This window comes from Dermacentor silvarum, chromosome 6, assembly GCF_013339745.2.
Source record: "Dermacentor silvarum isolate Dsil-2018 chromosome 6, BIME_Dsil_1.4, whole genome shotgun sequence".
NCBI classification, from domain to species: Eukaryota; Metazoa; Arthropoda; class Arachnida; order Ixodida; family Ixodidae; genus Dermacentor; species Dermacentor silvarum.
In genome coordinates this window covers 125,643,657-125,655,713 of record NC_051159.1, presented here as the reverse complement: position 1 = coordinate 125,655,713, position 12,057 = coordinate 125,643,657, and the positions used below count along the sequence as shown (strand labels likewise).

The 12,057-nt window shown below is 44.0% G+C and overlaps 1 protein-coding gene across 4 annotated transcripts in view; it reads left to right on the top strand.

Moving 5' to 3' along the window:
- The window catches only part of LOC119455939 (protein UBASH3A homolog), a 67,668-nt gene that overhangs the window by 27,437 nt on the left and 28,174 nt on the right, over positions 1–12,057 (top strand). For all 4 annotated transcript variants that reach the window (XM_049669443.1, XM_049669444.1, XM_037717488.2 and 1 more), the window contains 4 exons: positions 4,808–4,977; positions 6,220–6,428; positions 9,622–9,724; positions 11,693–11,854. In XM_049669443.1, coding sequence (XP_049525400.1) covers positions 4,808–4,977; positions 6,220–6,428; positions 9,622–9,724; positions 11,693–11,854 — 644 coding nt within the window. The remainder of the gene's footprint in view (positions 1–4,807; positions 4,978–6,219; positions 6,429–9,621; positions 9,725–11,692; positions 11,855–12,057) is intronic.

Here is a 12,057-nt window from a genome sequence, read left to right as displayed (position 1 = left end):
CGTGGCAGCCTGCTAGAACGCATGAGCATGTACTAATCGCCAGCCCGGCCTCCCTTCTTTTCATTTCCTTCTCTTCTCCATCTGTTTCATGGTGTTTCATCTCTGTGCATGCTCTTCAGGATTGCTATGGTGGATACACATGAGCTGCAGTGAACAAATAATGTAGCCAAAACCTTTGGGAGTGGGAAAATGTGAGCTGCTGCCATTCCATACCATCGACACAACCTGCCTGAATTTTACCGGCGCGTGCTTGGAAGTTACAGTGGACTTTCTTCATCAGCATGCCCAAATGACTAGCTGTCAAGCATCCATAAGTATGTGGTTAATTAATTACTGTCAGCAGTGATGCTTCTGGAGATTGCACCCGTATGCGCTAACAGTGTGGTATAACAACACATGCTTTAAAGGAATACTAAAGGGAAAACGTTTTTGAACTGTTTTAGTAAATTGCCCTTCTACAATACGAAAAAAGCCACTCTTACTGTGAGAAGAGGCTATGTAAGCGAGAAAGATGCAAAAACGAAATGTGGGTGACACCGCTGCCTTGAAGTTACCACACCAGCTTGTCGTGATGTCAGGGATATTGATGGAATCTGCTCGGTCCTACCTAATTTTTTATCGGTAAGGGTGAGCTGCGTCATATTCTGAAGGAGCCAACGACTGAACTTAAATAGTTTGACAAATTTTTACTGAGTCACAATGGGGCCAAACTATGAGAAAATACATAGAAATTGATGACTTCACACTGACGTAATGGCGCTGGGGTTCTGATGCAAAATTAATAATGAAAATTTGGCTTTCCTTTTCTCTTTTGGTAATCAACCTCTAAGTGCAAAATAAACAAAAGTAGAGTTGTGAAAGGTTACTTTATCAGGCTAAACTGATATAGTGTTTCCCTTTAGTGTCGCTTTAAACCTGGACAGTGCCTGTCAAGTTTTCTGGTTCAAACCATTGCTTTTGTGTCAAAAACAGGCACTTCTTGTTTGAGGTTTCCTTCATATGTTTGGCACTGGAAAGGAAAATGGTCCTGGTTATCTTTTTGGCCCTTGCTTTGCTGCCAAAACCCATTTTTTGCCTCCTGACAATTACTGCAGTAAAAGAAGTGCACATTTGGCACAGTGTTCTGGCTTTTTGGCGTGCAAGGCAGTTTGTGCCAACATAGTGTGATGTCATCCATGTTTTAGCAGCAGTGCTAGGAGGAGCACTTGCCACTGCCCAATGCATTGCAGTGAAAAAATCTGTTCAACTTTGACTGAATTTATTGGGAGCGTAAACAATGCTTTTGCATAGCTAGTTTGTGCTTTAAAAGTGGTGTCCATTGCTGCCAGTGACAGAGGAACCAAAAGAACGTTTATGAAATTTTTCTAGCTGTGCAGATCAAACTGCTGACCTGGGGGGGTATTCAGTCGCAGAATACCCCCCTTGGTGGCCTCCAGTGATGTATTTGCTGACCACTTCCCTAATGCCTTCTGGCACTCTTACTGGGCTAATTGCGATATTCATGATGCAAGCTACATGATAGAAGGATGTTTCTGCGAGGCTCAAGTGGTCGATAAGCGCGTTCGTGCGAATATCACTGCTGGCCAATTATTTTATCGGTCCTAAAATGAAAGTGCCTGACAAGAACAAAGTGTAACCTACAGGCACATTGATCTCACCAAAGGAAGAAAAAGAAGCAATCAGTGCAGAGTAATCCATCCATGCAGTGTAGCCACAGCACTTTGTAAGCGCGTCTTCAGTACCCCGATAGCAGTTTGCTAGTGAAATCACACAATAGCCCGTTATCAGCTGTGGATGCATCGGTGCACAAAGGGTCATGTTAGGTCCGTCGAAGTTGGAGCTGCTGCTATAATGATAAGTGCATGGGCATATGTAAGGGAACAGGCAGCCATCGGCGAAGCTAGACATTGAAACATTGAGCATCCAAGGTTGATGTGCAATGGTGGTAGGAAGCTGAGCATACTCAAACCAGATGTTGGCATCAGGCAGACGAGGCTAGTGTGGAAAGACTAACCAGACAGGCTGATTTGCTGGTTTATGGTGCAGCACACCCATGATGAAAGATGCCTTTCCACATCTGCTCACTTTTTTTTGCTAAAAAAACACCAACTAGCTCAGATGCAGCAGCATTTGTCAACAAGAAGGCTCTCCGCACATTTCTGTTGCCTTCTCATCGCCTTCTTGCCTCTCAGAGGGCTGTAGCTGTAGATGAGTTGTCAAGGCGAGAGCGACCCCTGGTGAGCTCTTCTGCATTGCTTTGAGGGAACGTTCGAGTATAAAGCTTGCACAGTACTTGGCACTATTTGTGTTAACTGCAATTTCTGAACGGAACACCATTAGCTTAACTGCCCTTGTAATTTGAGAGTCCAGGATGTAATTCAAATGTCCCCCACTTTAACGTCACATGCAGCACACTTTCAGTGGTAGCCAAGTGTCTAATTCTCAAACATTTAGAGTAAATGTACAGTCAACACCTGCATGTTTACAGCGATGGCACAGTATCTGGTAAATATGAAAGATGAAGCCAGTGCAACAGCATTTGTAATTCCATTTGTCTACATCCCTTGAAACACAACTGTGGCCATCTTCTCAACAGTAAGGAAATCTGTTGCTGTAGAAACAGTTTATAACTAACTTTAGTATTACAACATGCAGCTAGTCATCCTACCCTCCAGCTGCAGGTCAGCACTCCAGGCCTCCAGCTGCACATGAAAGAAACCCAGATGATTTGAATTAGTCAGGAGCTCTAGACTACATCATGCCTTGTAGCCGAGGTGTTGCTTCAGAACTCAGCACTGCATTAATCAATTCACCTGTCCATCCCCTGCGGAGATCAGATTAGTGAAGCACAGAAATGGTCATCTCCAGGTAGTTGAAAGTCAGCGTGGGAACAAACTTGTCATGGCCAGGTAATATGTAAGAGACATGAGGATTGCATTTAGTAAACTTTGAATGGGTTCCTATCACACATGCTGTTCACAAGTATCTGATCTCATCTTTGCAATCACTATCAACAGAATTATATAAGCAGGCTGCAAAAAGTATGTCAGTGCTCATGAACATGTCATGGATTAAAGAGCAAACAGGGTTAGCCAATATGGTAGTTCATATTAAGAGAAAAAAAAATGGAGTTAGGCAGGCCATATAATGCGTAGGGCAGATAACCAACATCAGTACTCATGAACATGTAGATTAGCGAGTAAACGCGGTAGCTGATATTCTAGTCAAGATTAAGAAGAAGAAATGGAGTTGGGTCGGGCGTGTAATGCATAGGGGAATAACTATGTAATACATAATAGTGTATGTGTATTAGTTACCAAATGGGTGCCAAGGGAAGGGAAGTGTAGTCCTGGATGGCAGAGAACAATAAAATAAAAAAATTTGCAGGCAATTGATGATGTCAGCTGGCACCAGGGTAATTAGAGTTCGATGGGAGAGGCCTTCATCCTGCAATGAACATAAAATAGTCTGGTGATGATGATCACTAGTGAACTGTTCACGGGCACTCAGATGGCTGATGAGACGGCAGATAAGTTCACAAGTGTAGTAAAAAGGCTCCGGGTATTTAAAGTAGTCTCACGTAAGAATCATGTTTGAAGTACTTTAAATTGCAGTCAAATGACATCCAATACTTTCTGTGCGTGTGTTTTTCTAGTTGAACTTCCCTTCCTCACCTGTTCAGTGGATGGCTCTGCAGGCCGTATCATAGAAGGGAAAAGAATGTCCCCCCCAGCACAAGAACTTACTCAGTGTAGCATGCCATATGTCACTCAGGGAGCCAGATATTTCAGGCTACACTACTACCATTTGCACTCAATAAAGAGTACTGAGTATGCAAATGGCTTATTTGTGCCTAATGCTCCATTTGTGCTTTTAGTAAACAATGCTTCATAGTGTGCAATGTAATGGCAGAAGCTTGCTAACGTGAATATATAGAAGGATATAAACATAAGTTTAAACATGGTGGTGAAAATGGCTGTTCATTATTCAAAAAGTATTCAATTATTATTCGCACACCCCTACTTTCAACTATGTGCCCTGTTCCCAATGAGGGGATGCCAAATGGGCACATTGCATATGTCGGCAAGTTGTGCTGATATAGCAAGGAGTGGCACTGGCTCATATATATTTCCTTTTATAAAGCTTTTGGCTGCTCAACTTACTAGCTGCAGTAAACGCAAACAAAACAGTTGCATGGAATAATGTGCCCCCCACCAATCTTGAATGTGAGCTGTTTGCTTAGTCTTTTTGTTTGTACATTTGTTTGCTTATGCATGAAATAAATATATTATGCTTCCTTTGCTGAACTTTTTTTTAAGTGTGTTTTTCTGGGATGCTTTGCATGTCGCTCTCCTTGCTTGTACCATTGGTGTGTCAGTGACCGTATTAGTATATATGGTTAGGTATTTTTGTGTAATAAATATAACGGGGCAGAGGGACTTTCTTTTTGTTCCTGTTTGGGCCTACTAAGTGGCCACTCAAAGCTTCAGCAGGAAACACTGTCTGTTCATGTCTTCCTTGTGCCATTCTTGTGGTTAACCTGTGATTTCTGTTTCTTAAGATATTCAAAATACTATATTCTCTGGTTGACTAACCTGTAATTTCCTTTTCTTACGAAAGATAGTTCAACACATTTCTCTTGTCTCTAAGGTTAAATCATTCATAGCTCTCAGCAGAGTCACGTGTACCCATTGTATTGGACTAAGAGCTTTATTGAAACATTTTCAAACCTAGTGTCACTTTAATTTTTATGGTAACAATCACCTGCCCGTAGGTCATTGTCCTTGCATTTTGTCACTTTGCATAGGCATCCAAGTGGAGCCCTACCTGAAGGCCCTGCATATCACGCTCGCATACCAGTTTCAGTTGGAGCATTACGCCACATTAGAGAAGCTTAGCCAAGCCATTAACACCAACGCTGCGGCCTGCTGGGAACTCAGGCTTTATTCGCGAGACACCAGGATAAAGGGTTGTGAGGTATGGCCAAGTATCACTGGACAGTCTTCAATTTGTTTGCAGCAGGGAGCGGTGCCCCTCATTTTATGCTTGGACGGTATTCTTGAGTAATCACTTTCGGGGCTATGATAACTTTTGCAAGATTTCACATGATTTGGCACTGGATGCATTGAATGGCTAACAATGTTCTGGCACTATGCAAAGATGGCGAGCTTGGCACTGTAGGGACTTGGTTTCTCGGACTCCCCATGGCCTTCAAGAAAGACACCGAGACCCAAAAACTGCCGATGTTTAATATTTTTCTCCTGAAGCCAGGCTTACTCTCGCAGCTCGGTGTTCCAAGCGCTCGAATCAGAGCTCGAACTGTGCCACGTGCCATGAGCAGCAGCCCACCCAGCAGCTGGCAAGGGGCACCCCATACTTTCCCTTGCCGCTATTCGACTACCCAGCGTCTGGGAGAGTAGACAGCACAGGGCTGAAAACAGTGTCAGCCATATGTGCCAACGGATCTGGTGCCGAGTCATGCGAAATTTTGCGTAACTGGGGTGTTATCCTGAAAGTCATCGCTTGAGAATACCACCACTGGTTGTGTTATAGTGATTGATTGGTTGACTGTTTGATCAATCAATCAGTTGGGTTCCACACACCAAAGAAGCACAAGCACTGTAATAGAATGTAATTGAGGGCCCTGGATGAAATTTATTAACCTTGTGGTGTTCTGTTACAGTGCACTTAAATCTCTCTATACCAGCATTTTTGCATTCTGGTGCATGCAAAAATGCACCTGATTTTGGTGGACACATTCAAGTTGTTTTCTATTTTCTTGATATTGCTTGATTATATATGTGACAGACAAGAGACCTCAGACAACCAGTGCAATGACTAAGTATAACTTGCTGTCACAAAAAAATGTTTTTGTTGTCATTGTATATGTTGGTGTGTGTGTGTAATCTATTCACCTGCTCAGATCAGGTTACTGCAGTGTGAAAACAGTCGTTTACCAAGACTTCGATGTCAGTGCAGTTGCAACATTTTGACTGGCAGAGACCTATCTGGTAAATACATGAGGACTAGACCTAATGACCTTTGATTGTAGCCCTACTGCATGCTATAGAACTGCCCTTGGTGTCATATTTGTGATGAATTTCATTAGCATGCTGCACAGAGGCCGCCAAAATTACCTGTATAGCCGCACAAATCCCACTGTGCAACTTCAAAATGTAAAATCCTGTCAAATTATTAAGCCTTCTCTCCCCGTTACAGGTCCACAAAGTGCTGTACTCACATGTGCCAAAGGAGCCTGATGAGCTGGAGCTTCTCATTGGTGACTTTGTGTACGTGAGCGGAGAGCACCTTGGTGCGGCCACCGATGGCTGGGTGGAGGGCACCTCATGGCTCACGGGAGCCACGGGTTTCCTGCCCAAGAACTACATTGAGCGGACGGCCGAGTCGGACGCCTGGACGCTGCATAGGTACAACCATACTGACACCAAGAAAGCTACTCTTTACTGGCAGCCAAGCGAAAGGAGGTCAGCGTGGCTTAAAGGCCAGCTGCAACAAAATTTTTGGTCACATGAAAAGCCTAAATTTAGACATTGTCAATGTAGGGCAACCTCCGTTTTCTTTTATTTTTTAACACAAGTGGATGTGTTTTGAAAGTCTCACGAAAGTGGACGTTACTGACACTGAAACTGCAAAAAACTCCACCATTAACATTCGCTGGAAGTGACACATAACTCAGAATGCACGCCTCCTCAGCATAACCTCCGAGATTAGGTGAACCTGCTGTGCGCTGAAAAAGCCGAGATGCTGGCACTTACTGTATGTATGCACCGCTAATCACCAGGATACATTGTCGTCTTAGATGCTATTTAAACACTGCTATTAGGAAAATTGGACAATTACCAGCTCCTCAGCTCTGTCAAGATTGCTTTAGTAGTATGTCCGTATCCTTTATAACCAATTAAGCCAAAGTAAAGTTTCGTTGGAATTGGCCTGTAAGCCCAAACCTCATGAGAGCGATTTTGTGCGCGACGGCTTCGAGCGACGGCTTCGAGCGACAAAGCGGACCGTCGCGCGAACAGATCGCTCATTCTTGTCACTCGGTCGCTCGGTTCTGGAAATCTAGAATTTGTCGCTCGTCGCCCGAAAGTGCTATAAGCGATAGCCAATAGCGCGAAGCCGGAGCAGGATGTACATCAGTAAAGTAGTACCGATTGCCGCACGGAACGAGCAAACGACTAAGTTTTGATACATGCAAGGATAAGAACCTAGTGCAAGACCTTTAGAGATATTTATGCTGCTCTTTACAGTAAAACACATCAACTTAAATTAATAAAGCACGCGTCACACCAGTTTCAGCGCGTATTTACTGCCCTCATACCAGCAACACCTCTCTCGACTTCTCTCAAGGTCGTCACTCGCGTGCGATATGACTAGTAGGCAACGAGAAAACGCAACAGCCATCTCCATCGTATCGCTTGTCACTGTTGCACGCAAGATCGCTTGCATGCAGTTTATACTTTAAAGTACAAATGTGATTTAATCACGTTTCACTGGAAATTAAGGTGGCATTAACATGTCAAAAGCTGAAGAAACCAACCTCTCTCACTGCTTGCATTCGTGGCCAAATAAAAGTACACCACATATAAAAAAAATGTAGGTATGTGTCATGTAATTTTATGTAACATTAAGTCTCATACCTTTATGTCGCAATCTATTATACGTAATTATTACATGAAAGGCATTGCAGATCTGAAGTTGCCACAGATAAACCAGAGTGACATGTATCTGCAACTAGCAGCCAAAGTGCACCACTTGCGCTCATGACCAAAGCATATTCTGTCACTGGATGTGCAGAGGTGCACTAATATACGATTTAATATAACCTTCTTCACAAGGTGTAGTTGTAAAATACAAAGTAGTTGTTGCACAGAAAGCATCGCAGACCAAGAACAACTGCAAAAGCAAACATGTAAAATGCGCAGAGTTAGACGTTTACTTCACTACTTGCATAGATTTCACAATGTTACCTGCGAAGTATGAAATGGAGTACAGTATAGACCACTTATAACGTAACCGCTTATAGTGCAGGACCGGATATAGTGCGGTCTTTTCAGACTCCCGTTAATTTTCCCATAGCACTCCATGTATACACGTATCACTTATAGTGCAGTTGCGGGAAACGAAATACCGGTTACAGTGCAGCTGCCGGGAGTATGGAAGTCAACGGAGACACCGAACACTCCCCTCAAACGGGCGCCCCAAAGAGTGCTCGAGGAAGAAAGAGAGACGAAGTGGAGGAGAAGGGCACGTGGTGCTAACGAACAGCCAGTGAGGCTGAAACCAGAATCTTGAGTGCGAGTCGTGAAATATCAGGGCACGCATAGCGAGTGAGGGCCACGAAACTGCCAACGCCGCCCAACGCGCGCTTCACGATAACGGCAGTAAATGAAACTTCAGGGAGCGGGCGGCACCGGCACAGCACGGCAAAGGATGCATACGGAGACCGTGGAATGTGAGGGAGGAGGGCGGCAGGGAAGCGGATTTCGCCTAGGCAACTCCGCCGCTTCGGTGGCTCCCCTTGCCCTCCCTCAAAGCTCCCTCACTTTCGACTCACTGTGCGCGCCCGCCGCCGTCCAGGCGCCGCCGCTCCAGCTGGCCCGGCGCCAGCTCCCCGAAGTTTCGTTTTTTGCCGTTATCAGGAAGCGGGCGTTTGCCGGCGTAGGCAGTTTCGTTGGCCGGCCTGGGACAGCACCGCTGCTTCCCTCTGCGCCTTAGCCGCAGCGTGCAAGGTCAACACATGACTAGAAAGTAGAGGAAGCATAAAGGAGAAAGAAGGGTTCACTGCCATTTTCTACACGTAGCTACGGTAGCGTGGCTGAGACGTCGGCACGTACACGCATAATCCGGCGCAACGCAGAATCGGCGACCTTGCCATTTGAGAGAGGGTGAAATTTCCGCCGCATTTTTTTTTTCTTTTCTTCTTTTTTTTTTTTGTTCGCGCGCGACATTGAGGGGTCTTTCCTAAGCTTTTACTCTATAGCGGTGCCGGAGCAATGCCGGTTTAAGAGTGGATTTTTTGGTATTGTAGAAAGCTAATTTACTATCACAGCTCAAGTTATTTTTTTCTTCAGTGTGTCTTAAAGAAACCTATGTGGCAAAAATTAATCTGAATCCCTCCACTGTAGCCTCTCACAGTACCTGTGTTGCTTTGGTATGTTAAACACCATCAATCGCTCAATGCATTTAAAGCGAAGCTTTCTTTGCCTTTATCGTGAGGTATAGCATTTGTCGTCGTTTCTTCATAGGATATATTTGTTAACATATATAGACAGCTTTGGCCACTGGTTATGTGCCCATTCTTGGCAAATCCCCCAGAATAGATCAGTCACTGTGACACAAGAGGTTATGAAGCCTTGAATATATTTAAGTATGTCTTGTACTTCTCGGTGCATACATCTCTTATCGATGTTATTCCCTCAATTAGCATCATGCATGGCATTCGTCCTCGTGACGCAGACAGCTAACAGCTACAGGCGGCGAGGCTCTGTCGCGTCATCCACTACTGCTGCTGCCTCGCAAACTCAAGCAAGCTTTGCGTCATTTAGATTCCATCGTTGCATTGAATCTGCGTGTGTGTTTTTTTCCCCCGACTCTGTGCAGGTCCATAACGATAGTGAAGGATGTCTTCATTGATAGTCTGGACGATGGCGTGCTCCAAAGGAGGCCTGCAGTGGCAGCAGCCCAAGCTCCGCCAAGCCCTCAGGTGAGTGAGACCAATTTGCCTCTGCATGATACGTTAGGGCAACAGCTATTATGGGGACCGTCCAGCTGCATTTGCAACGTCACCGTGGGTTACCGCCATTGGCCATAGTTGTTCCACAGTAATGATCACATTCGTGCTGTCAAGATGGCACTAAAACAACCAATGCAACACGCACCTAAGTAAATTTTTGTGTACATTAAAAATGCTTAATTGAGGAAGCGTTTCTGGTTAATGCCACAAGGCAAACAGAACGTCTTCAGATTTGGTACTCGGGCTTCTTTGTCTCTAAACACTCTAAATTGTTCCACGAAGGCGCTTTGCTCGCACATAGATTGATTGCAGTGGCTCTGCATCAGGCTGCCTGGCAGCCATTGTCAGTTAACCTTTTAATGACGGAACATGTAAATATCCCCCCAAATTTATATTTTTTATGTAAATCTGCAATACACAGCAAGAATAAGCATAATCAATGAAAATAAAAAATATTTTGCATAAGCCTTTTCAGAAATAGGAGGGAAGCACCAGGTAGAAAACTGGAAGTGGGCTTCACCACAAGCCACATATGGCTTTGTTTGGAATTTGTAGAGGCATCTCTCGTCATACGTGAACTATAGGTGTACATTTCATTTGCTTTACACCATTTCTGTGAACCCACTGCAGCGGGAGATATTGCATCGTTCTGTCTCCTCTGATCATGCTCTCGTAAGAAAGTGAATCATGTGCAAAACTTGTGTTCATGTGCAAATCCTGTTTCTCCTGCTCTAAACCAACAAATGATGCTTGCTGCCTGTCATTCAATGTTGGCCAAAGACATTTAGCCAGAAACTTCGTACTCAATACTAAAACTCAGAAAAATAATTTTTTTCTAGTATGTTGCCTGTAGGCAGCACTAGTCAATAAAGAGTTAAAGGAGTACTGACAATAGATTTCTTACTTGTAACTTATTGGCAGAAAATGAAGGTCCAAGCCTTCTGAATTCTTGGAAAAGATACCAACATGCACCAGAGCAAACAAAAAATTTACTGAATACAGCCAAATCTATAAAAAAATCACTTTGAACACAAAATGACGTCCAATATTTGGCTAAAGCGTACGCAGGTATTGGCAAAAAAAAAAAGCTGCGATCGGGTCTGTGCAAAAGAAACACATCTTGAGGCCTACAACGGGCCACCAAAATCAGCCAGCAAAGCGTACACTGCAGATTTTCAAGGCCTTTCAGCAGCTTGCTGGGCCAAAGCATGGCACGAAAACTACAATAAATTATGTTGCTCCTGCAGTTAATTGCAGTTACTATGTGTCGCAATGTCACAGTAATGTTGGTAATCTGGCGCCAGGTCAAGCATTTTGAGCCCAACTATCGTATAAATTAAGACATTGTCAAGTTTTTGTAATGGTGAAGAACTAGACAGTGCCAGAGCTTCGTTAAAAATTAAACTCTTTATTGGGTGAACTTGTGCCCAGAAAAACAAGCAGCACTCTGAGCACAACAATAACGACTAGCACAGTCGTGAGTCATCAAAATCTGATCTCGCGGTCAAGTGCATTGGATATATATGCATGAATCATCGTACATCCCAGTGTAATCGCTGGTGCTCGGATATGTGTGAGAATGTATTCCGCTGTTTGCATCGCACAATCATTGTGAATAAACAAAACTTCTTTCACTATAGAATCAGGAACAACATTCAGGAAAGTTGTGATGCATGTAGGCACATCTTGCGCCAAGCGATGACTTTGTAAGATCAGTTGGCCGGTGAAAAACGGTCACTGGAAAAGATAAACAATGTACGCATGTCAATATCTTACAGGTGTCTCCCAACCTTCAAACTTGGCTAAATGTTGTAATTTTATGCTTGACAAGTATTTCCTAGTTTCTGCGACTTGATGAATATGTCTCGCTACTCCTTTAACCTTTATTCTTTCTGGCTCATCTCGGGCAGCATTCATGAGCTGTGCATTTGGTTGCAGGTGTGTCCCAAAGTACCAGTAGCCCCAGTAGCTCCAGCATCGCCTGCAGCAGCAGCGCCGGTCGTACAACCAGGCCCTCCGCAGGCAGCAGAAAGGGAGGAAAAGGTCACCACTCCGCCGAAGGAGATTATCTACGAGAACCTAGGATTTTTAAATCAAGCAGTAAGTGCCAACTCGGAACACACCACGGTTGCGATGTGACATGTGCGGCAAAAAAAAAGAGCAAGTTTACTAAAAAGGGACGCTAAACAGAGAGACTAAATGAACCTACATTGATAAAGTATACTTTCAAAACTATTTTCATTGATTTCACGTAAGTGGTCGAATTACTAAAAGAGAAAGTGAAGGTCAAACTTTTTTTTTTT